The sequence below is a fragment of the Lytechinus variegatus genome, chromosome 16, assembly GCF_018143015.1.
Source record: "Lytechinus variegatus isolate NC3 chromosome 16, Lvar_3.0, whole genome shotgun sequence".
Taxonomy (NCBI): Eukaryota; Metazoa; Echinodermata; class Echinoidea; order Temnopleuroida; family Toxopneustidae; genus Lytechinus; species Lytechinus variegatus.
In genome coordinates, this window is record NC_054755.1 from 14,507,897 (window position 1) to 14,535,067 (window position 27,171).

The 27,171-nt window shown below is 35.6% G+C and overlaps 1 protein-coding gene across 5 annotated transcripts; it reads left to right on the forward strand.

Annotated features, from left to right (window-relative positions):
- Positions 1-26,593, forward strand: LOC121429580 (aprataxin-like). Of its 5 annotated transcripts, none has more exons than XM_041626678.1 (7): positions 1-175; positions 18,088-18,294; positions 20,396-20,514; positions 22,474-22,533; positions 23,220-23,323; positions 24,120-24,201; positions 25,690-26,593. In XM_041626678.1, exons 2-7 carry the CDS (start codon positions 18,133-18,135, stop codon positions 25,763-25,765), a joined length of 603 nt encoding a protein of 200 aa, XP_041482612.1. In that variant the 5' UTR covers positions 1-175; positions 18,088-18,132; the 3' UTR covers positions 25,766-26,593. The 5 variants fall into 5 exon arrangements, with proteins under 5 accessions (XP_041482612.1, XP_041482614.1, XP_041482611.1 ...); XM_041626677.1 differs by lacking the exon at positions 1-175 and adding an exon at positions 199-299; XM_041626681.1 differs by lacking the exon at positions 1-175 and adding an exon at positions 7,276-7,352.
- Positions 26,594-27,171: the final 578 nt, after the last annotated feature.

Genomic DNA, 27,171 nt, shown 5'->3' on the forward strand with positions numbered 1-27,171 from the left:
CTAGCTTGGGAATTTCCCAGTTCGTGATTCGAGCGAATTAGGCCTGTGGCCGGGCGATCCAGGCGCCGGCGCTCTGCTTCGCTCTCTCCCTTGCTTTGCCATGTTCGCTCGGAAAGCAGCAGACATCGACATGGGCCTCGACAAGAGGCTACTACCAAGCAGGAGATAGTTAGAGGTACGATATCTCCTTGCTGTTACTTATAGTTATACTATACTCTCCAAATTTGTAATATAAGTTAAGTCAAGTCGTGTGTGCATTTGAGGGAAACTTTTCGACAGGACCGTAAATGCCAAATCAAGGTAGGCTACTAGTATTCAACCCGGCATAATTCAAAGATTTTGACATATTTCCAAAAATATTTAGAAATATGGAAACTATCTTAATTTCATAGGCCTACCTTTGTTATTTCCAGGGTAATCGATCTGTTGTCAGTATTTTCTTTATCAATCTGTCGACTGTATATGCACGTAGGATCGAATTATGCGCCGATGGCCTTTTGCACTGAATTGCACTAGTATTCAACCTAGGCCTAGTGAGGATAGATAGCAAATCTCAAAAGGGTTTATATTGCTAAATTAGATTTAGATCTATGTAAGTATCTGGCTTTGATTAATTCCCTGTTTGGCATGTTTGGTCTCATCTCAAATGGTCTAGTCCATAGTCGGATGGGACAAGGGCAGATTGAGAGACAGGACCATCTTTCATCGCTAGGTTGAATACTAGTGCAGACGGGTTCTTCTTCTTCTGATAAAGTACAGTCCACCGACTGGTGTATTGTCGTACTATTGATTACTAGTGCAGGGTACTAGGGTTGAATACTAGTGCAAAAAACCGTCGCCGTATAATTCGATCGCCCGCGCACACAGTTGACTGGTTGAAGAAAAAAATAACGGAAAAAGAATAACCAGCATTTGCTCTTAGAAATAAGACGGGTCTGAAATTCAGGTAAATTCTATGTTTCTATATATTTGAGGAAACTCTCCAAACGGGTTGAATACTACTAATACTAGTGCCCTTACGGGTATTGATATATTTTAAAAAGGAAACTTCATATGCTTCGTTTTGATATGATTGATTTGCAATATGCCGCTTTTTTAAATATTTTTTTTCCAAAATGAATTTCGAAATTCGATTCGTGGTACCGGTATGTAGACCAACGTTTAAAATGAAAACATAATTTCAGTTTCAATGAAGGTGACACTAAAGTGACTAATTTAGATACGGTGTCGGTGTGGGACTGGCAACCGTAGCCGGCACTGCGGCTGGCTCAGTAGCCCGATATACATGATATACCAGTGTCTGCGCGCGGGCTGGGACCTGGGCCGGCGCTGGGGGGGGGGGTTGTAGATCTACTCGACCATAAAAGTAGAAAGAATGATGGTGGGCCCCAAGTCAAATAATTTGAGTTAAGATTTAAGGCCTTATCTTCGTCCAAGTCACTGGGGACAAGCTTGAGACACACCTCAAATATCAGCAATCTTTCAATAGAATCCACGGTTGGCATGGTTGGAGGATTTTCAAAAGAAATATTGTTCGCGATGCAAAACGGTGCGAAGCTTCTCACTGAGCGGGGACTTCCTTCCACCAGACGTTTCCCCATCGACACAAGAACAACTGACTCGGACACTTTTTCAAACGACAGAAATAGTCTTTTTCTTTTCACTCCTGTGGTGGGATATTCTTCCAAGTTGATGAAACAATGATCAAAACACTAAAATAAGACATGTAAGACAAAATTAATCACACTAAAAACACTATTTAACTGTCTAAATACTCCTCGTGATCAGATCCCCTTCCCATGTCGAGTTCGTCCAATTTCCCATAGAAGGGGACTTGGATAACGAGGAGTACTATTAGACGTTATCCAAGTCCCCTTCTATGGGAAATAGGATGAACTCAACACGGGAAGGGGACTCGGATTACGAGGAGTATTTAGACAGTTAAATAGTGTTTCTAATGTGATTTTCATTGAGTTTAATGATTCTTATCAAAAATACTCATTAATGTCTATTAAACTGTCTAAAAGTGGCAGAGTGGTTTTGAAGAGGAGGGAAATGAGGGGTTGATGAATATCAACGGGTTAATTGCTGTTTTGTATTTTTAGGAGAGGGGACTTGGATCACGAGTAATAGTACTCCTTGTTATCAAAGTCCCCTCCTATGGGAAATTGGACGAACTCAACACGGGAAGGGGACTCGGATCACGAGGAGTATTTAGACAGTTAATTAGTGTTTTTAATGTGATTCATGTCTATTAAACTGTCTAAAAGTGGCAGAGTGGTTTTGAAGAGGAGGGAAATGAAGGGTAGATGAATATCAATGGGTTAATTCACTCATTCAATGAACAAGGTTATGATATAACCTTGTTCTCACTTATATCTCCATGTGTGGCAAAATAAGGGCGGCAATGTTTGGCTTATTTTCTCTTTTTCGTTGGGGCAAATGCTTGATTTTTTTTACACTGACAGTTTTCATTACACCTATTATTCATACAACTTGACTCTTATTTAAATTTGATTCTTTGAATTATTTTTTTCTTAATTAAAAATAGAAATCAAAAAATGAAAATTTTCTTGCCATATTACCTTCCACCAATAGAGGGCGTACCAAAAAATATGCAAAAAATTCAAGTTTTTGAGCGCTCTGGTGAATACAAAAATTATTCCCAAGTTACTAATGAAAAATAAATTGCAACTGAATGGAAATTAGTAATTTTGGTCACGAAAGTGATATTTTAAGGATTTTTTAAAGTGTGCTCTGTACAACATTGGCATACCATAGTCCTACCTGAAGATTCCCCACAGGCAGGGTGGTAGCAGTGAACAAGTGGGTTAATTGTAATGTTGTAAGTTAGAGCAATTACGGGATCGGAGTTCGGTTCGGAAGTTTTGCTCCTAAAATCGGAATCGGTTCGGATATCGGATCGGAAGATATTCAAAAACAAAAAAATACATTAAAATTTGTATGTGGCCGGCGTGTGGACAAATGCGGCATGCTACACTGATGGCAGAATTTGTTTTGATCTCCGACAAAAGCAGAGGAAGAAGATGATGAGTTGTTTTGATCTCCGACATAATCGGAGGAAGGAAAATAAGATAATGATGTTCCAGTGCGCGACACTACCGCCGATCGACGATAGCCTCTTCTCTACAACATCGTGGTGATGGCGGAGTCCGTCATGAACTTTTAGAGGCCGCATTACTTACCGAAAAAGATGCACTATTATCCAAACTTGTTTACGATGATCATATTCACCTTCTCTACAATATCGTAGTGATGGCGGAGGTAATCGTAAACTCTTAGAGGTCGCATGACCTCCCGAAAAAGACGCATTATTATCCAGAGTTGTTTACCATGATATTCACCTTCTCTACAACATCGTAGTGATGGCGGAGGTAATCGTAAACTCTTAAAGGTCGCATGACCTCCCGAAAAAGACGCATTATTATCCAGAGTTGTTTACCATGATATTCACCTTCTCTACAACATCGTAGTGATGGCGGAGGTAATCATAAACTCTTAAAGGTCGCATGACCTCCCAAAAAAAGACGCATTACTATCCAGATTGGTTAACCATGATATTCACCTTCTCTACAACATCGTAGTGATGGCGGAGGTAATCGTAAACTCTTAAAGGTCGCATGACCTCCCGAAAAAGACGCATTATTATCCAGAGTTGTTTACCATGATATTCACCTTCTCTACAACATCGTAGTGATGGCGGAGGTAATCGTAATCTCATAAAGGTCGCATGACCTCCCGAAAAAGACGCATTATTATCCAGACTGGTTAACCATGATATTCACCTTCTCTACAACATCGTAGTGATGGCGGAGGTAATCGTAAACTCTTAAAGGTCGCATGACCTCCCGAAAAAGACGCATTATTATCCAGAGTTGTTTACCATGATATTCACCTTCTCTACAACATCGTAGTGATGGCGGAGGTAATCGTAAACTCTTAAAGGTCGCTTGACCTCCCGAAAAAGACGCATTATTATCCAGAGTTGTTTACCATGATATTCACCTTCTCTACAACATCGTAGTGATAGCGGAGGTAATCGTAAACTCTTAGAGGACGTATAGTCAGATAGTCGTAAATATTACCGCGCATGTCAGCGTGTTCAACTAAATCTTATTTGCCTCCGCTTAAGATCAAAACATATCGTCTTTTCGTTGTTTTTCTTCCTCCATTTTTGTCGGAGATCAAAACAAATTATCACCAATTATCATCATCATCGTTTTGTTCTTCCCCGATTATGTCGGAGATCAAAACAAATCATAATCTTCTCCACCTGCCTTTCCGCTAATATCGGAGATAAAAACAAATCATAATTTTCTTCCCCTTTATCTTCTTTTCCTTCCACCGCTTTTGTCTGAGATCAAAACAAATCACCAACGCATTTTGACGGCAAACATGTCGCCACATGTTTTTTTTTTTGTCTTGTTATGTTTTGGTTTTTCCGATCCGATTTTTTCCCCACTGGTAAAAAATCAGAGTTCGGAAAAATGTAGAAAAAAGGGGAAAATTGGATCGGATCGGGAATTGGAATAAAAATCGGTTACAGCATTAGTTAATTGCCGTTTTGTGTTTGTAGAAGAGGGGACTTGTATTATATCACAAGTAATAGTACTCCTCGTTATCCAAGTCCCCTCCTATGGGAAATTGGACGAATTCAACACGGGAAGGGGACTCGGATCACGAGGAGTATTTAGACAGTTAGATAGTGTTTTTAATGTGATTCATGTCTATTAAACTGTCTAAAAGTGGCAGAGTGGTTTTGAAGAGGAGGGAAATGAGGGTAGATGAATATCAACGGGTTTAATAATTGCCGTTTTGTATTTTTAGGAGAGGGGACTAGGATCACGAGTAGTACATACTGTTTTAATTCAATTCTATTGATCTTAATAATTTATCATCGAAAATAGGAAACAAGTGACTGAGTGGTTTAATTCGGATGAAGGGGGACTTGAATCACGACTGACGAGGAGTACCCGACGAAATAAAGCAATTGAGACAGTTAAGAGGGAGATATGCAATTTGATTTATTTAGTAAAAACGTGATAGGCGAAATAAAGCATAATCATGACATATATAATAAGATTCATTTATAGCATAATTAAAAAGTACGATGAAATGAAGCTATATACTGAAAAGAAGTTGTTGCAAAATTTAGTAAATTAGGGATAAACGAAATAAAGCAATGCCTGAAGAGGGATATAATCGGGGCCGCGGCAATTTGTTTAGTAAAAATGTAAACGAAATAAAGCAAATTTGAAAGTGTGGAAACATAAAAAAGATGAATATAATCCTGATTTATTGATATGAAAAGTGCTATAGATTAAAAAATAAGGCAATAGAGATTGAAAAGAAGATTCGATTCTGATTTATTTAGTAAATTAGGAATCAACAAAATAAAGCAATTGAGACTGAAGAGGGATATACTCGGGGCCGATTTATTTAGTAAAAATGTAAACAAAATAAAGCTAATTTCATAGTGAGAAACATAAAAAGATGAATATAATCATGATTTATTTTTATGAAAAGTACTAATTTACGAACTAAAGCAATATAGATTGAAAAGAAGTAGATGCAATTCTGATTTATTATTCCAATAAAGTGAAGATACACCAAAGATTTCTTTGGTGTATTTCACAAAAATAGTGTTCCTTATATCATGTATATTATTAAGAGTTAGTGTACCAAATTTCTCATTAAAAATGAGAGAAGATACATGTATAACATTTTCTTGAAAGAACCTTGGGCAGTCATTTTCAGATTGAAAAAAAATGGTACCCCATGTCTGCACACTCATTCACTTTGCACACGATTCAGGGACTTTGATGACTAAGGCTGCGTTTTGAAGCCTGAAATGCCCTGAATTCATTATTTTTTCCACCATTTTGAGTCTGATTTTTTTTATGAATACCTGTCGGTAAGAGTTCCATATGCACCCCCCACTAAAATTGAAATAAAAACACAGAGAAGGTTCAGAATAATATATCTAGCCCTAATATAGAACATATATAATGGGGAAGTGGAAATACATACCAAAATATGGCTTTATTCCTTCAAATTTTGAGCACGATCTAGTGCGTGTAATTGTCCATAGACATCGGTTTATCAGTCAGCAAAGGGTCTGTGAGTCAAGACTAGTCGAACTATCGGCTGATAATCATAAAAATACCCAGTCAGACCGCAGGTCCCTATGCTAATGAACAAAAAGGCCAGATTCATCCAAATCATCTCGTGGCTGAATCCTCCTCCTTGCAAAATCTCGTGATTCGTGAAATTTTCTTTCTCTAAGAATTTACCTGCTTTAACCTCAAATTAAATGAAATATTATTGCACCGTTAGATAGAGTAAAAATTACTCTTTCATATTGGTCATTTATTTTGTATACAATACTTTCTTAAATAAGTAAATTTCTGGCCTGAAAATGTGCCTCAAAACTGAATTTTCTTCCTCTGTTTTCTTTTGCAAATTGTGCAAAACTTTTTATTTTGAGCCTCAATGATATCTATATCACCATAAAGCTGAACTTCTGTACTTTCTCACAATGCCACTCTTGATATGCGGCACCTTTTAATCGGGTCAAGATCACACTTTTCCCACCAAGGTACAAGACGAGATTTCTGAAATTTTGTACTTGCATGAAATCCAGAGTCCTGATTGGCTGGATAAGGTTCACAGAACAACAGGCGCGGGGTATTTGAGGAGATTACCACATGGGAAGTGTGACCTTCCCACGAACCCAGGCACTGGGACCGTTGGAATTTGCCATTGTGTGGTCTCTTTGACCAATCAGAGTGCAGTATTCTTGTTTTCAAACTGCTTTATGTACTTGGCAAATGAAAAGTGTGATCTTGACCCGATTAAACCAATTCTTATTTTGAAACCTATATCATTTCAAAGCATACATATTCAGCTTTATCATGATATAAAAATCATTTGGGCTCAAACAAGATTAAAGTGCGAAAATAGCAGCTTTTGTCAGGTGAAAATATTTATTTTGTAGCATATTTTAGATAAAGATTTTAACCCATATTACAATTTTTTTTAATATATCCAAACACATGACCTGAAAGAATGATTCTTCTTCTTTACAATGTTACCAAATTCATGAAATTCGATGCACAATTAGAGCAGCAATGACTGAATGAAAAGAGGTGTTTTGGTTCGCACCAAGCTCATTAAATATGCAAAACATCTCAAGTCATGAATATCACTTGGATGAAAGAAGCCACTTTCTTGGGACCTGCAGTCTGACTGTACCCCTTTTGGTATCAGCGCTTCTCGCTAGCATAGCGGGAAAGGTCTTGAAGTCAAGGTGTGTTCGAGTCCCAACTTTGGTAAGCAACAGTAAAAAGTGGTAGAAAAATCTGAAGTGAATGAACCGGAAGTCTCAACAATCTTTTGTTATTTTTAGTGGGGGGTGCATATGGAACTCTTTCCTACCTGTCTATGTATTGCATGTGTAAAGTTCGTGCTAGTTGCGTATCTTCTTTTACTAGGATCGCGCAGATACGCGGGTGCGCAGACATGGGGGAACTGACCATATACCCAGTTGTTGTGTGTCCGGACAGGTTGTGTGTACGGACGATCAATTTTAGAAAGTCAATTGGAAAAATTTACAAGTGAAGTTTCATCAATAGTAGGCCTAATAAAATGTACGTTAGAAATTTATAGATGATTTCAACTATTGAATTCATTTTTCATTCTCTATATTTTAGTTTTTCCGCTGAACTTCGTTGACTCCACTCACCCATTCATAGACTGAAGAGTTGTTGGCCCGTACGTAGCCAAGAGGCTTTCTAGAGAGTAAAAATCATTTACAAATGTAGACTTACTCTCAATGAAGCCAGGTCTTCCTTCTCATTCACCTATACGAAGGACGCCAAAACCTGAACTTTCACCCCCGAGATTTCTACTTTCCTTCTAAAAGATCTAGCCCTAAATCATGTACATGGGATAAAACTTCATTTCCGACATTTCTACGCTCTCGTTATTTTTTAACAAGAATTCATTAAAAAAATTAGAAAATTATTGTGAAAATACGGAAGAGACTTGCAAGATGTTTACGCCGCCATCTTGTTCTCTATTGTTTTTTTTTTGTATTTTTTCTTCATGACACTTGCCTACCTGTAAATATTTTGCCCTGTGCATCATTGTATATATTTTACATATTTCCTGTCTCTCCTTCCTCCTTTTGTTTCTCACCTTCTACTTGTACATCGATCACATGCATGCATTTACACTTTTCCTGTATGTTTATGTGAAAGCCAGCCAGTACAGTCCTACCTGTATCATGTTGCATATCTCATGCTAGTTCAACTTCCTTTTTTGTTTTACAATGGCTCAGTTTGAAGACAATATTTGTAACTTTTTTGAAGATAATCACTGTAGTATAAATGGTAACATGCATAATGCTGTCCCTGATTGTAACTATTGCACAGAAAAACAATTTTTTGAATAAGTTTGTAATATCAGAATGAGCACTGACCTAACTCTCCTTCATATGAATATTCGCAACTTATGTAAGAACTTTGATAATGTATTAGCATTCAGTAGTAATATTCACCCAGGGCTTGTCCCTATTGGTGTCTCTGAGACTTGGTTTTCTAGTGAAAATGATATAAATCTCTTTTCTATTCCAGGTTATGATAATTTGTAATAATAGAAAAAATAAAAGAGGTGGTGGTGTCCCTTCTCAGGTTTGTCATGATCTTAATTTAATGACTGATCATTTAGAAGCTTTATTTATAGAAATTTTGCTTCCTGGTAAAAGAAATGTTGTTCTTAGAGAAATCAACAGACCTCCCCATGGTAATTTCACAAGTTTTATAGAGGACATACAAAATATATTGGAAAAAGCTTTGCTTTCTCATAAATCATTATTTTTGATGGGGATTTTAACATAAATCTATTACACTGCAATGATAATGTTCACGTTGACGACTTCTTGAATCTGTTAATGTCTTTTTCATTGTTACCCTTAATCACAAAGCCTACCAGAGTGACTGATACATCTTCAACACGTATTGGTAATATTTTTAGTAATTCGCAACCAGCTCCGTCTTCTGGAGTAGTAATTTCTGACTTATCTGACCACTTTCCTGTTTTTACTAAACTAGCTTTAGGACAATATAAGGATCGAAATATTTACAAAACCCATACTCGCCAAAGCAATTCTGAAAATATAGCTCGGCTCAGAGAAGCATTAACTTCGGCTGATTAGAGTGACATACTCTCAGACCAAAGTGTTGAGAGTGCCTATGATAATTTCATGAAAAAATTAATGGTTCTGTATGACGAGAACTTACCTGTGATTAATTGCACAAATAAGAGTCGATTTAGAGTTCCACATATGCCGTGGATTACCAAATCTTTGTTTGTTTGCATTTATTTATAATTACAATGTACAAAATAATTCACAATATAAACAATGTGGTCATATTACATAATAAATACAAATAAGGATGTGAGTATAAATTAATCTTTTATAATAAATGTAAACATATATATATAATGCAATAAATGAACGCAGGAGACCGCCATTGTTAAACTCAATAAGAAAAATAAGATGTATTACCAATATAAAAAACAAAGTCAGCATTTTTGTATAGGAAATATTCAGTTTATAGAAATACTTTAACTGCAACATTGCGTAATGCAAAAAAGCAATATTACTGTGCTCAATTCCAAGCGACTTTTAATATTATTAAGGATACCTGGAAAGTGATCAGAAATGTTTTTAAAGCACCACTTAAGGTTTCAAAGATAAAACAGGTAATCATAAATGATCAAGTTGTAGAAGAGTTCAACAATTGTTTCTGTAATATTGTTCCAAATTTACAGGCGGCTTTTCCACCCTGTCAAAAAACCTGTGTTGACTTCTTGTCTGAGCCTACTTTGGAAAGTCTATTTTTTTGCCTACAAGTGAGGAAGAGTTGACTGATGTGGTTAGATCTCTCAAAAGTAAAAAGAGCCCAGGCTGTGATAATATTAAAAATGAACTTATTAAACATGTTATTGAGGAATCTTGACACCTCTTTCTCACATCGTTAATCTTTCAATGTCAAATGGCATTGTGCCTAGAAGCATGAAAATTGCAATAGTTGTGCCAATTTTTGTCTCACCTGCGAAGTAGAGTGAGACTATACATGTAGGCGCCGCTTTTCCTACGGCGACGGCGTCAACATCAAATCTTAACCTGAGGTTAAGTTTTTGAAATGACGTCATAACTTAGAAAGTATATGAACCTAGTTAATAAAACTTGGCCATAAGGTTAATCAAGTATTACTGAACATCCTATTAGAGTTTCATGTTACATGACCAAGGTCAAAGGTCATTTGGGGTCAATGAACTTAGACCATGTTGGAGGAATCAACATCGAAATCTTAACCTGAGGTTAAGTTTTTGAAATGTCATCATAACTTAGAAAATATATGGACCTAGTTCATGAAACTTGGACATAAGGTTAATCAAGTATCACTGAACATCCTGCATGAGTTTTATGTCACATGACCAAGGTCATTTAGGGTCAATGAACTTTGGCCGAATTGGGGGTATCTGTTGAATTCCCATCATAACTTTGAAAGTTTATGGATCTGATTCATGAAACTTGGACATAATAGTAATCAAGCATCACTGAACATTTTGTGCAAGTTTCAGGTCTCATAATCAAGGTCAAAGGTCATTTAGGGTCAATAAACTTTGGCCGAATCAGGGGTATCTGTTAAATTACCATCATAACTTTGAAAGTTTATTGGTCTAGTTCATTAAACTTGGACATTAGAGTAATCAAGTATCACTGAACATCCTGTGCGCGTTTCAGGTCACATGACCAAGGTCAAAGGTCAATGAACTTTGGCCGAATTGGGTGTATCTGTTGAATTACCATCATAACTTTGAATGTTTATGGATCTGATTCATGAAACTTGTACATAAGAGTAATCAAGTATCACTGAACATCCTGTGCGAGTTTCAGGTCACATGATCAAGGTCAAAGGTCATGTAAGGTCAATGAACTTTGGCCATGTTGGGGTTTTTTGTTGAATAACCATCATATCTCTGTAAGTTTATTGGTCTAGTTCATAAAAAGTGGATATAAGAGTAACCATGTATCACTGAACATCTTGTGCGAGTTAGAGTAGTATTCAAAGTCAGCACTGCTGCTATATTGAACCGCGTGATGCAGGTGAGACGGCCAGAGGCATTCCACTTGTGAGCATGATCGGTTAAGGGTTCGCATTGAGGTGAAAAAAATTTTTTAAGGTACTTTTATCAAATTTGCTTTTAAAATAATCTTTGATATCTCAGGTTTCAAAAAACTAAGTTTCATGAAGATTGATGATTCCGAAAGTACCGGAATAAACCATTTTATTCATGGGGGTGCTTGCTACCTCTCATCACGGACGGACATTTTTACTCAAATTAAATTCACTCTAGTTTTATTGTTTTTAAAGTTACTCTAATTTGGTTTGGATGTTCTTGCACTCTGAACATTTCTCTATTATCAGACATAATATAGTAGAAAAAAAATATTGGGAACTAATTTTTTTTGGTAGGTGTTAACATTTCCATTTTGAAATTTCCGTCCGTGATGGAAAAAAAGATGAAAAGTTTTTTATTCTTTATCAGAGTAGAAATAAAAAATAAAAAGGTTTAGAGGTATCTCTCTAAACACTGTACATTATTTTATTTGAACATGGCTAAAATCCATACATTTTATCCATATCATAAAGTCAGTCAAAAATGATCACGGACGGACAAAGTTAATTCACTCAAATTCATTTCACTCTAGTTTTATTGTTTTCAAAGTTACTCCAATTTTTTTAATGGTCTTGCACTCTGAACATTAATCTATCATCAAACATAAATTAGTAGGAAAAAAATATGGGAAGTAAACTTTCCTTGTAGATGTTAACATTTCCGTCCGTGATGAAATTAATGTCCGTCCGTGATCATTTTTATTAGGATAATGTCTATGGACTCAGCTTTTTATTCTTTATCAGAATAGAAACAGAAATAAAAGTGTGTAGAAGTATTTCACTGGACACTGTTCATCATTTTATTTGAACATGGCTAAAATCCATACATTTTATGCATTTAATAAATCTATGAAAAATGATCACGGACGGACATTAATTTCATCACGGACGGACGAGTGAAATACTTGTGGAAAGATTCATATATGCAAATGAGAAACTTTGCTGAGCAGATTATGAGTTTAATTTTAGCTTCTAATTGCAGTGAAAAATGGCTCTGAGAATTATTCAGAACTCAAATGGAATAAGCCTACAACTCTTCACAATTTTTTGTGATATCTTTGTTTGGCCGTTATTGGGGCTATATTGTTGTCAGGAAAATTGTTAAGCATTATTGGAATGCAGATAGAGTTGAAAAGCTGCATGTACATGTATATGCCAAAAAAGCGGGAAACAAAGTATGGCAAGAACAAGTCCAAAGCTGTAGATTTCATCAATTCAAGCTTGCAGAAAGTGATGGAGAAGAAGTAGAATGCAATGCATAATCTGATAAGCAGAAAAATCAATTTTTCCATGTACAAACTTATGGATTCACAATGCTTCTAACAGAACATAGGTTTGTGAAAATTACATGAATACCTTTTTTCGAAGTCCATTTTGGAGCTAATTTTAAGCAAATCGCTTATCTGGTAAACTGTGAAAATGCATAAAGCTTGCAATGTAGTGTTTAGAAGTTAAGCTTTGGATTGGAATATCAATTTCAATTTTGGATTCGGTCAGGGCCTAAATACATGAGGGCTGTTGATGTTATGGGGTGTCTCCGCTTTGATATATGCAAAAGATGGATTTAAAGAGAGCCCCTGACAAGTGTTGATCCAACAAACAAGCATAAGGATCAGTGACCTGTTAATCTTTTAGATTTAGTTTTTGGACCTTAAAAAAACATCTTTGCTCTTGGAAAATTAATGCCTAAAATCATCATGATCATAAAAATACTTGTATCAACATGATCAATAATCAACTAGCTGTTGATTTTGAACCTACTTGTATTCTACACTTTAAAAAGACAATAGGGGAAGGCGGGGTAAGTTGTGACACTTTTTGCATTTTGCACGTTAGAATTGATATGACTAGTAATATTGTAGAAATAAGTACCTTACCTTTAAATTTGATTCTTGGGAAATATTTTTCACCTACATGTATATATAACTTTCTACCCCCACGCTGAATGTCATTGTGACCTTTGAAAAAAAGGATGTCAAATTGCTCAACTTGCCCCATCTGTGGGGTAAGTTGTGCCATCGTCTGGGGTAAGTTGAGCCACAAAAACTATGTAAAAAATGTATGCGGGAAGAACCAGGATGTCAATTTTTCATTTAAAGTCTTTTCACTTGCTAATTCTCTATGAATACTAACATCTTCTGAAAGTAAAAGGACTGTCATGTGAATTTGCTCCTTTATGCCTGCATATCAATGGCTTTTTACGTTTTTTATTTTTTCTATTATACAGTTGTACATCACCTATTCTTTACGTTCGATTTTGACAAGAAATGTGTTAAGAGCAATCGTATGTCTAGTTTATACTGTGCGTCTAGCATAGAAATCAAGTTGCTACATCTTAAATCAAGTTGCAGCAACTTGATTGAAGTTGTAGCAACTTGATTGTGCAACTAATACTGTTTAATATTATTAAAATATGTACAAATCATCAAAACAATTGCATTTGTTTACCAAAAAAGTACTAAGAACTTTTTACAGAGTACTTCCATTGTATTTTAATTGTGTCCATCCGTGATGTCCGTCCATGATGTCCGTCCGTGATGGAAAATATTTGCAATTCTCTCGGAAGTTTGATATTGGTTAAGAATTCAATATGCTGAACATAGAAGCTAACATACCCGAGTGTTAGGTGCATTAACAATAATTGGTCCATGTAAAGCTGTTTAGATAGAAACAATAAAAATGTACAAAAATTCTAAAAACCACATTTCTATCTTGTCCGTCCGTGATATGGCACATTTAGTGGATACCTGTGTTTGTAGGTAACCATGGCAACAAACTTTTTTAATCATTCAGCATACTATGTTCTACCCTTCACTATAAAACACAAAGGAACCTTGTTCATCTTATTCCTAATTTGTTACAAGCCTTCAAAACTTTCAAAATCTATCAAATGTCCGTCCGTGATGAACCGATCATGCTCTGGTTAAGAAAGGCAACCCCGAATTGTTGACCAATTATAGTCCAATTTCTTTGTTGACAACTTTTTCAAAAATCCTTGAAAAACTCATATATGCAAGGGTCATACATTTCTTTAAAAAGTCAAATATCTTTTCGAATTTTCATTTTTGATTCGCGAGAAGCATACAACTACTCATGCCAATTTGCACTTTGTTGATAAGGTTGCCGCTGCCTTGGATAATTACTTGAGCACAATTGGTATATTCTTAAATTTTTCCAAGGCTTTTGATACAGTTGATAAAATAAAATTTTGCTACATAAGTTATCCCATTATGGAGTGAGAGGTGTTGCCCTTGAGTGGTTTTATAGGAGTTATCTCACTGACAGGAGACAATTTGTATCTTTGAATAGAATTAATTCCAGCTTGCAAACTGTTACATGTGGTGTACCTCAGGGGTCTCTTCTAGGACCTCTCTTATTCATACTGTATATAAATGATTTTCAAAATTCATCAAATTATCCTTTATTTTCTTTGCTGATGATTCTAGTGTATTTTTTTCACATAGGAATCCTGTAACCCTGATAGAAACAGTAAATTGTGAATTGAAGAATGTTATTTTGTGGGTTCAAGCCAATAAATTATCGCTTAATTTTCAAAAGACAAATTATATGATTTTTAGCAATTCCTTAAAAATGTTGCCTGGCAATGTAATGTTTAATGATGTCTGTCTTGAAAGAGTAACCTCAACTAAATTTCTCGGCTATTGATGAGAAATTGAACTTGAAACTTCATGTAAATCATATCTGCAAACTGTTGTAAAAAAATACTGGTGTTATATACAACTTGAGGTCAGTTTTCCCTAAAGAAATTTTATTTGTATTATATTCCTCATTAATTGTTCCTTACTTAAACTACGGTGTGCTTGCCTGGGGCAACTCACTTAAAACGCGATTGCAAAAATTATTCATTGCTCAGAAGAGAGCTATTAGAAATAATGTCAGTTATCGTGCCCATACAAATTTTTTATTTCATGACAATCACTTATTGAAAGTGGAAGATATTTACTTTATGCAGCTAGGATTTCTTATGTATGATTTTGATTCAGGAAGTCTCCCTTCAGCCCTGGCACTGATATTTAAGAAAAATAGTCAAGTACACAATTACAATACTAGATATTATTCATACAGACAATTTCAGAGCCCAAATACAAGTGTTATTTTGTTGGTGCACTCGACCCACTTAAAAAGTTTGTTGAACTCGCCTAATATTTTTTCCGAGGTGACACAATATTGAAAATATTGGACGACTAGAAGGGAATTCCCGAAATGTACGCACCACTCATCGCGCGCGCATGCAGTTTTCAATGGCAAATGCGCACTGTGTGTGGAACTGTGACTGCAGAGTGATGAACAATTCCTATTTAATTTTTTTTTCAACAGAGGCTGCAGTAAATCTCTAAATGCAGAGAAAACCAACAACTGTTAGGAAGTTTGGAGTTGTATTCGCTTTAATTTCGTATTATCCTTTAATAATTTGAATATATTTTTGAAATTGAGGCACAGGAAATACTATTTTTTTTTGCATGATAAATCGAGTGCGTAGCTTTAGGACCCCTTCTACATCGGGCGGCGAAATTAAGAGGTTTTCGAAAAACACGACGGGATTTTCGTATTAGTGAGTTTTGTGATATTTTCTACTTGGTTAATGATCTTTAGAATGTTTGCCACAAATTAGTGAAATATAATTTGTTGAAATATTAAAATTGGGACAGTTTTTATTGTTTGAAAACAAAGTGCGTAGCTTTACAGCAGAGTCAGAGTCTCAGGGCGGGAGGGTAAGTTAAAAATTATTTGCTAAAATTCTCTGTATGAATAATAATCATAATACTGGATGTCCCATTTTTCGGTCAATACAAGGAAATATAGGACTCGCTTTGCAAAATATTGGACTCGTCTTCGACTCGTCCAATATTTATGCAAAGCTCGTCCAATATTTCCTTGTATTAACCTCAAGGCCATCCAATATTATATAATCTTCCTCTCTCCATATATCTCGTGCAAGAACAAAGTTCACTTGGCAATCTAGTTTGCACTGGACCCAGGTTTTTTAATGCACTTGACCCTGACATTACACATGCTGTTAGTTATTATTATTATTATTATTTTATTTGGCAATACAAATCACATAAACAATAGTTGACATAGTACAAAGGACCTGGAATAGAGATGAAGGGGCTGCCTGGGTTTGGAAAAGGTAAACTGAATTACCATGGCCCACAGGCCTTCCTTCCCACACCCCTTTACCTCAATCCAGGTCAGTTAAGAATATAAAAAAAGAAACATATAAACTGAAACTGGCAACAATTAATTTGAGGGAAACAAGTGTACCATGGATCAATCAGCAAATATTTCAATCATGCAATTCATTGCAATACAAATAATTAAAGAAAAGAAAAAAAAATATTGCAGTAATTTGACTTGACTATGTACATAAAAAAATTATCTAAACAGTTTGGAATCTTAATTGACTACTTTATTATTGGAGGACACTCTGCAAGAGCTTGACTACGATTAGATAAGAAGTTAAGGTACACTGAAGAATTTGACAAATAATAACATGTAAATTTACAAATTATCTAATAAATTGCAATTGACTTTGTATTCATTACATTTAATTTTATTCTACAGTGTTTAAAGAAAATCGAAATCTTATTTACTGAGTAACTATTGAAGTGATTCGTAAAGCCAATTTTTAGTTTGTTATTAGTTAATGCTAAATTATCAATGTTTTATCACCCCCTTTCGTGGGCCTGGCTGGTCTCTATCTTCATGTCCCCTTTTTTGTCCTTTTGTACATAAATGTGCCCCTCTTCTCTCCCCGCCTCTCTCTTTAGTTATCATATTACATGTATATTATATTGCCATTTCTGTGTTGTTTATCTTATGTTCTTTGAATTCATAATGAGGAACCATAATTTACAATCATAGCTTCACTTAGGTCTCCTCGTCTTCCTTTGAAATTATTTCTTTTCTGTCTTAAGCTGTATAATGTTTTTTTTCTGCATACTTTTTATTTGTACTTGTATGTTTTATCATGTACTCTGATTATTGTTTCATACACACTTGTATGTTTGTCATGTATTCAAACTCAAAGTTGGAAGACAAAATGAACTTATTAAGAACTTATTGAACTTATATTATTGTTCTTCGTCAACGTTACAGACGCGTTGAATTGTCATCATAACTTTGAAAGTTTGTGAACTCTGGACATAGGGGTAATCAAGTATCACTGACAAGGTCACATGATCAAGGTCAAATGTCATTTAAGCCTTTTTAGGGTAAATGAACGTAATGTTATATCATCATGTGAATTTTGTATTTTGAGAATAATTATGGTAGTTTTCAAATCAGCACTGCTACTTTATTGAATCGCGTAATGCAGACAAGACTGCCAGATGCACTCCACTTGTTTATTGTTGGACTAGTACTATAGTCTATACATGTAGGTACCTCGGACTAAAACTAAAACTCACCTCATTGTAACTGCAGTGAAGATCTTTTCCAAGTTCCTGCTATGCATGTGCTAGGCTATCGAGAACCAAGTGCTGATACAGGAAGATGTTTTTAGCAATTGTGAGCCGATAGTTTGACTTACAGTCTAGACTTGACTCTTTAACTAGATGTCAATCACCATGGACAATTACACAAACTTTATCCTGCTAAAAAAAATTGACGGTATAACGCCATATTTTGGTAATGTATGTATTTCCACTCTCCCATCATATGTTCTAAGTTAGGGCTAGATATTTTATTTTAAACCTTTCTCCATACATGTATTTTTGCTTTCAATTTGAGTTTTATTGGAGGATGCATGTGGAAATCTTCCCAACGTGTGTTTGATTTTCTTTGTAACAAGGTCAGATTTCCAATCTTCTGGTCTCAACTTAAGAGTCAGTGTGATATGGCAACAAAGAGGAGTTCTACTACCACTGGAGGTACAGATGGAGAGCCAGCTAAGAAGAAAGGATTTTGGGTGATGGGATTATTGGACTCTATGAAGGACCCTGCCCTGCAGCATTTTACTGATGACAAGGTGGTTGTTATCAAGGATAAATATCCCAAGGTATGTCTACAGCCCTACCTTTATTCATTGTATCCCGTATACATGTACGGTAGGTCATGTTCTCTGCAACCATCCTGCCATCTATGGTAAGCCAACTCAGCACACACTTAAAAAGTTAATTAAAATATCACTTTTGTAACCAAAAATTCTAATTTCGATAGTCAGTTGCAATTAATTTTTAACAAGTATTAAACTTGGGGATCATTTTTGTATTCACTAGAGCGCTCAAAAACTTAGGCAAAAAATTTTGCATTACGTCAAACCCCCGTTTGGAGAAAGACCGCAGTTCAGATTGCAAACTGCGGTTCTAGACCCCAATTTTCATTTGAAATCTCAACATTTCTAAGCCCTGATAAATCCTTCTTGGCCAGGTAATCCCTGTTTTCTCAATTTCACGTCCACAGGCCAATAAATTAGCGTTGAGCGAAGGACGAAATGATAAACAACAGCTGTGCTATTACGTAAGACTTCTCTGCCTGTAGTAGGACCTTCGGAATAAAATTATTGTATTCGTTATTTCATCACGTTTTCAAAGGCATATTGTATTAAGAAGTCCAATTTTAGTCCATTTTCAATTTCGAACGAAGAAAATAAACCTCGAAATATGGAAAGTAAGTAAATAAAATGACAGCATGCTTTGTGTTATCTTCGGACCGGGTCAAGAAACATGTGTTTTGATACTTAAATATCATTGCTTGCTTGGGGTATGGATAGGTCCATGCTTGGGGCAGTGGGTTTGTCGTACTTGGAGAAGAGAATTGATTGAGGGATATTGGGGTATAGTGTTCTCAAGTGGAGGTTTTCGTCATGGGGCATATTTTTGTGTACGTCCATTATCGGTGGAAAATGATATTGCAAGAAAATTATTATTTTTTTAATCTTTATTTTTGATTCAGAAAAAAAACATTAAAAGAATTAAATTTACTGAAGAGCCAAGTTACATGATGAATACCGGTAGCTGTAATGGAATGGATAGTGTAAGAAAAAAATCAAGCATTTTTCCCCTAGGACAAGATAAAATAATATTAGATCAACACAGGGAGTAAAAAGTGAACAAGTTTAAACCTTGCTCGTTAAATGAGTGTGGTACACCTTTATTTCTTAAAGAACAAGTCCAGCCCAACAAAAAGTTGATTTGAATAAAAAAAAAATCTTATAAGCATAACACTGAAAATTTCATCAAATTCAAATGTAAAATGAGAAAGTTATGACATTTTAAAGTTTTGCTTAATTTCACAAAACAGTTGAACATGCACATTCTGGTCAGTATGCAAATGAGGAGACTGATGATGTCATCCACTCACTATTTCTTTTCTATTTTATGGTACAAAATATGGAATATTCTAATTTTCTCTTCACTGTCAAATGAATGATAAGGATTAATATCTCCCTGGACATATGGATTTAGAATTGTTTATTGCTCTATGGTTCAGTCAAGTTGGTCCTTACTGTCAAATCCGTAAAAAAGAAGGAAATAATGTATGATTCAAACAATAAAAAAAACAAAAGAAATTGTGAGTGAGGGAGATCAATGACTGTCTTATTTGCATGTCACTGAGTTGTACATGTATAACTGTTTTGTGAAAAATAAGAGAAACTTTAAAATGTCATCACTTTCCTGTTTTACATCTGATTTTGACGAAATCTTCAGTGTTAGGCTAGTTTATTTTTTTTTCTCTATTTTTCAAATCAACATCTTTCAGGCATGGACTAGACCTTTAATAAGAACCCCCTTTCAGAGATTCATGGTGATGATCAGTCTTGATAATGATTAAAATAAATAGATAGGCCTTCATAAATAATGATGATGATAACGCTGATTAATTTGATTATAAATTTAAAAAAAGCAAAAATGAAGATAATAATTATGGAATCGTTTGCTAAATGGATGGCACATGATAAATACTGTGTTTTTATTATTACTAACAATAAAGCAATAATGATGATGCTGTTGATGATAGTAATAACAATATAATAATGATAAAAATGATGATGATCACAGTAGTTGATATCAATGAGAGTATAGGTAAAGTCAAATAATAAATCTGGATTGTATGAAAGAATGAAAACTGATGTATTAATATCTTGCTTCGTTTTATAGGCAAGACACCATTTCTTAGTTTGCCCAAGACTGAAGATCAACAATTTGAAGGCTCTTAAAGCTGAACATCTTCCTCTTCTAAATCACATGCATGAAATAGGGAAGAAGATCATCAAGGAGTAAGTCTGTCTTTTACCCTAAGAAGAGGGGGGGGGGGGAGGCTGATTTAGCCCCCCCTCAACATTTTTCGTGATTTTTCGACCATGTTTAATGACTTTTTACATTCAAGTCTTTTGCAACTTTTGGGACCAAAATTGTGACCCCCGGATTTGCGGTTCCGAAAATACACAACATTTCGTAAGTGCATGCAGAACAAAAATTGCTCACAACGTGATCTTGTGTAAAAATCCAATGCAAATGGTGTTTTTAGCCAAATTCATAAATGTATTATTATTATATAATTAATAATAACAATGTTATATACTGCAATTTGCCTCTAAGTGGTTAAGAAAAAGGAAATATGACGTATAAAGGAAATAGAAATATTTGCACAGCAAAATGTATCAAGATTAATATTACAATTTACAACTCATGAATAAAGAAATGCCATCACATGGGTCGATAAAACATATAATATGATCAATGAGTTTTAAGCATAACTTGAAATGTATTAACACAGTTAGCATTGCAAATTTGTATGGGAAGATTGTTCCAAAGAAATGAAGCTGCATAAGATTGTCTACAAAACATTGAATAAACAGGCTCCACAGTATTTAAGTAACTGCTTGAATCTTTATACACCAACTAGAGCTCCTAGATCGGCCAGTGATCACCTTTGCCTCACATACATGTATTTATTAACTTGTACATTTGCTGGTGACAGAACTTTTACGGTGTCGGCTTCAAAATCCTGGAATGACCTGCCACTAATAATTAGACAGTCTCCATCATTAGCAATCTTCAAAAAGTCATTAAAAACTCATCTCTTTCATACTCCATTATTTTTTGTATATTACATCTTATTAATTCATTGTAAGCGCTTTGGGCCTAATGGGAAAAGCGCAGTACAAATAATAAGTAATAATAATAAGAGAAAGAAAGCTGACCGTAGTGTTTGTAAGAAGTATGAGATTGAGAAAGAAGAGATTGAGAAGCAGAACGTAGAACTCGAACTAGCTGATAATAATATCGAGGAAGTAGTTCAGAAAGGTATGAAGGACCATGATATGACTTGAAAGCAAGAAGTAGAAATTTGTAGGTGAAACGAGAAGTAATAGGAAGCCAGTTGAGTTTATGAAGCACAGAAGTAATGTGGGAAGAACAAGGGACACAAGAAACAAGATGCCAATTTCAGTCGCGATTGCGCAATCGACGGCTGAGATCAAGAGAGGGAGGCTGAATCAGCCGCCCCTCAGTCTTTTTAGGCATCGAAATAGCCTAGTCTATTTAGGGTTAACCCATGGCATGTAGTATGAAGTTCAAATTATCGTCAACTATTTCACTCCTCAAATTGGCTATAAATAGATAAAAAAATTATATTTTTTTGCCCCAGTAGGGGGCATTAAGCGTTGGCCTTGTCCATCCGTCCTTCTGTTGTCCCCCCACCACTTGGTTTCCACGCTATAACTAAATAAATATTCAATGGATAAAAAAAAATTGGTGTGTAGGTACATGACACCAAAATACAGGCTAAGTTTGAATACGGAGTCCATAGGTCAAAGGTCACAGCTCATTAAATATGCAAGTTGGTTTTGGCATGATAACTTATGAAATATTCAATGTATGTAAAAAAAAATTGTGGTGAGTAGGTACTTTGGGTGGGCACCTGGTAGGAGGTAATCCCTTGAAGTGTGTTAGAAACATGTTATTAATCCATTTTTGTCTCACCTGCATAGCAGATCAAGACTATAGGCGCCACATTTCCAAAGGTAGCAGCATCGTCAACATCAAATCTTAACCGAAGCTTAAGTTTTTGAAATGTCATCATAAAAAGAGCATTGTTGATCCAAAGCCTTGCTCATGTATGTAGATGGTGTGGATCAGACCCTGGCACCTTAACACAGCACCATTGCTTATATTAGCTAAATTGTACTGGTATTTATACAGGTGCTTGAATTACTAATTTTTTATCTTTACAGTTCTATAGGTGAGGAAGGTCTAAAGTACCAGCTTGGATATCATGCAATACCAAGTATGAGGTAAAACTCTTTTTCTACCACCATGTGACCATAATGGTCAACTTTATTTGGTCTTTCCTTATCTCCCATTTGCCATCATTTATGAAGCTCAAGTGGAATAAAATAGTAATAAGAAAATTGAGGGAGCATAACACTGAAATATCAAATTCTGATGTAAAATAAGAAAGTAGTCGTATTGTCGAGCTTTGCTTTATTATTGAAAAAGAGATATTGACAATGGAATTGTGAATAGAAGAAATTCATCAATGAAAATTTGAGAAGATGAAAAGAAAGTTATCAGTGTTAGAATGTTGAGATAGTTAATGACGGGACACCCTTTTACCCTCCCCTACCTACCCACCCACTCAGCTACGCCTCATTGAATGGATCATTTTATCTTTCACCTCATAAAATATATATTATCCATTACACTGAAAAACATTATTTGTTTGTTTGTGTGTAATTTCAATTTAAAAAAATTGCATTGATTCCTCATGAAATACATGTATGTCTGTAAGTGTACTACAGGTATATATCATTTTATGTCAACTGACAGTTTATGTTTTTTTCTCTTTTCCCTGGGGAGTTTCCAAACTCAATTGCCAGGCATGCTACGTAGACTTCTCGATGATCATCCCAACTAATGGAATCAGTGACATGAATTTGATCTTTGATTTGGTTTAAATTTCCTTATTTTCGGCGTATAGCCACCTTCATTTACATGCCATCTCAAGGGATTTTGATTCACCCTGCCTCAAAACCAAGAAGCATTGGAACTCATTCACAACAGATTACTTTGTAGACTCCATGGGTAAGTTTAGGATTCCATGACATTTGCTCTGATGATAGACAATTGCTCCACTCTAAATTCCACACACTAATGGAATGGCCAACTTCAACCCTGGGTATATACCATTCCCTTAATCTAAAACCCTAAACATGACATTAAACCCTATTGCATCCCTAATAATCCTACATCTTAGACAAAACTAAGCCTGGAGCAATTGTTGGAGGATCAAGTGTCATGTCACTAAGTTTATGTCCCTGTAACACAAAGTTTCCACCGGATAAAAACCATGTAACAATATTTCTTATTGGTTTCTGTAAAATATGCACAAGTAACATTGCTTTTGATTGGCCAATGCTTTTCAAATGCAAGAAAAACCCAAGTTATGAAAGTTAATTTTGTGTAAATCAAGAAAAATGGAATGAGATTTGTGTATGTCACTTTTTGTTCGTTTTGGGGCACATTTGGATGGAATTCCTTGATATACATAATGTACATACAAGGTCAGCTCATATATTATAAGTGGCAATATCCCAGGTTTAACTCACTTTAGCCAGGAGATGGACTTGGGTCCTTCTCATATTCATATTGTAATATAAAAGGAATGTAAAAAATAAGAGTACCGGTACTACTGAAATGATTTCTATAGGTTTGTTCAAAGAGGTACACTGAATAAAGAAAAGCAGAATTTTAAAAGAAATTTAAGTAGCAATGGGGATTTTCCATTATTGGTTAGTCAGACGAGTAGGTCAAGTTTTGCCCATTTATTTTTGAGCTTTTATTTCATTTACACTTCAGCTTCCCATATTTTTTTCTTCAGAATTGATAGCCGAGCTGGAAGAAAATGGTTGTGTTGATACCTCTGGACGGAAGGGAGATGAACTCTTAAAGCTACCTTTAAGGTAAAATTGAACTATACAGTGCTTCCTCAGAAAATTAAATTGAAAATATGAGTGATATATTTTGTATTTTATTATTTCAACTTTATCACAGATACACTGGTTGGTTTAGATGGATTTATTTTATGTCATTTATGATTGCAGAAGGATCCCCGACAAAGTTCATTGAAAAAAAAACTAAAAAAAAAACAAAGGTTTGAAAAAACAAAGAACTACATAAGGACTAAAAAATAAGATACATAAAAATTAATTACTTTTCGGCAATTTTTTTTGTAGATTTTTGTTAGAAATGTAAAAATCTATATTTTCACCCAAAATTAGCATTATACTAGCTTTATAAATTGAGTTATTAAAGGCAAAAACATACACAAAAACCCAAATTAGGGCAAATTTCATAGGCTTTATAGAAAAATATACTACTCAAAATATAGGCCTACTAATAAAAAAATAACGTCTAATAGGAAAATCAGATTCCTCTGCGTACATAGTGTAAAGTTGTACACTCTGAATTGCATGAATTTTTGCTGGATCTAGCCTGCAATCTGGGCGGGGACTGCAGTTGTCTTTGCTGCTACGCTGGGCGCGGGTGGGGTCCAATGTGACGGGATTGCAAAGCTATTCGTGGTCTTGGTGTGTCGCTTGCGTCTGGCATAGCAGGGGGGACGGTAGCTGCGGCCTCAGCCTAGATTACACGCCCTGGTGAGTCCGGATCGGTTGTGGTTGTATTCGGGCCCAGCAGATTCTCGATGCGACCTGGGTCCTGGCGACTTTTTCTGTCATCTGAGACAAAGGATTGCAATCTGTCTCTCGGATTCGAGTTGGTTCGGGAATTCAGCCAGCCCAGGTATGGCTGCACCCGGTCTGGATTAAACTGAGGTCCATTCAATTCAGTGTATAATCATGCTAATATGAGTCCACATACGTCATGGTCTTATTTTTCAATGTTTGGGTTTTATCTAAAATGATTTTATCTGTAGGCCTGTAATTACTTTAATTACAAATTAACTTGATGATTAACAGTTTATTATACTTTCACCAAATGTCCCATCATTGTAGTTTAACTGTAACATTATGTTAATCTGCCCTGCTTGTGTCAGTAATGTGACCATGTCCTGGGCTCTCTTGTTCTGTAAATGTTTATGTATTGTCATTATTACGCTGTTCCTTTATTGCTCTTCGCACAATAAAGTGATGCAAAACAATTAATTTTTTGAAAATTTTACTGTAGTCTTGTAGTTTACATCCAGCTCTGCGCGCATGCAGATTTTCGTGGCGATTGCCCATTCAACGGCCGAGATTTATAAAAGGGGGGTCAAATTGACCCCCCCCCTTATACATGTATGTTGGTCTGAAATAGCCTAGTTAAGACACCGTTCTAGTTCACCATTATAATTACAAAGATGGGGTCACAACATAAACTTGAGTCTATTTTTTTCTTTCACTGCTTGTGCTTGATTTAATTGAAATTTTAATATTTCTTTTGTTTTCCAGATGCCATGTTTGCAAATCAGAGTTCTCAAATATGCCAAAGCTGAAACAACACATTGTAAAACATATTGATAAATGACCAAGCTTGAAGGCTAGGTCTGCAGAAGAGGACAACAAGATCACCAGTCAGTGCTATTGTATGGATTAGACAATAAGTGAGAGAATTGAACAGAATTGATACAGGGAGGGTTTGCAATGTGTTCAGATGATATATGACTGCTGATGTTTTTATATAGGAGTTCTCCACCATGCCAAAACTTAAGCAGTACATTGTGAAACACATCAAGAAGTGACCAAGATAAGAGAGGTCTGCAGAAGAACACAAGATCATCAGTCAGTGCTATTCTATGGATCAAACAATTGAAAGACTGTAGAAGCTTTTAATGGAAAGACTTGCCAGATGCTTTATCCAACAAAGTTTGTTAACTCCAACAGATAATTTAAGAGCTGTGTGTTTCAGGGAATCTCAGCCAATCGGAATCTAGGAAGCTGTCGGATCGGACAGATTGTGGGATAATATTGTTGATGAAACACTCCATGATGTCATTGTAGAATGTTGTGGCCCAGTGGATTAGTCTTCGGACTTTGAAATTGAGGCTTCAATCCCAGCATGGCGTAGTTTCCTTCAGCAATAAATTTATCCACATTTGCTGCACTCGACCCAGGTGAGGTAAATGGGTATATGGTAGGGATTGATTCCTTGAAATGCATATGCGGTGCACTAAAGTATTAATGGCTGCCAAGCTAAAGCTGGGATAATGATATATCCAAGTCCTTTGAAAGCGCCTATAACGTGATATGTAATTGTCGTTAGACTCCATTTGATCATTAAAGATTGTTGAAATGGTTCCATTTGCTAATGTGTGATTGCACCAATGGGAAATTTGCTTGGTGCTGAAATCAATATAGGACACCTTAATTAACAAACATAAAAAACCCCAAGAATTGAACAATGGACCTAGGGCCTGTAACACAAAGATTAACAATGGTCATAGAACATTTTTCTATGATTGATTCCATTCACCACAATGTTCGATCAATCAATAGCTAACCTTTGAGTGAATTCATTTTATATTTGGCCTTATATACATGTACATTGTTGGCCTAGCACCAACCTAAAAATTGACATTACACTAAAACCTAAAGGTCAACACTTAACTTCACCCCCCGGTGGGGTCACTCAGCCGCAGAGGGGGACACGTATGACCGTTACCACAAATGCAAGTGACCCCCTATTGCAGTCAATTTCAAGGACATTTTGTGAAATTTACCCCCCTATTTTCACGCAAAACAAGGACAAACTTGCGGTAAAATGGTACCTTGAAACACCCCTAATTATAAGATTGTAAGGACACTTTTGCCCATTTCGCAAATTTACCCCTATTTACCGTATTTCAAGGACAGGGCATTTAACACCCTTCCCTCATTAGAGGAAATTGCAACACAGGCGTCAGAGTGCTCAGTCCTTAAACATGACCAAGAGCC

Coding starts and splice junctions, on each gene's coding strand:
- LOC121429580 (XM_041626677.1), top strand. Junction 20,515..22,473: donor GGGAAGAAGATCATCAAGGA/GTAAGTCTGTCT, acceptor TTATCTTTACAG/TTCTATAGGTGAGGAAGGTC. Junction 22,534..23,219: donor CATGCAATACCAAGTATGAG/GTAAAACTCTTT, acceptor TTCGGCGTATAG/CCACCTTCATTTACATGCCA.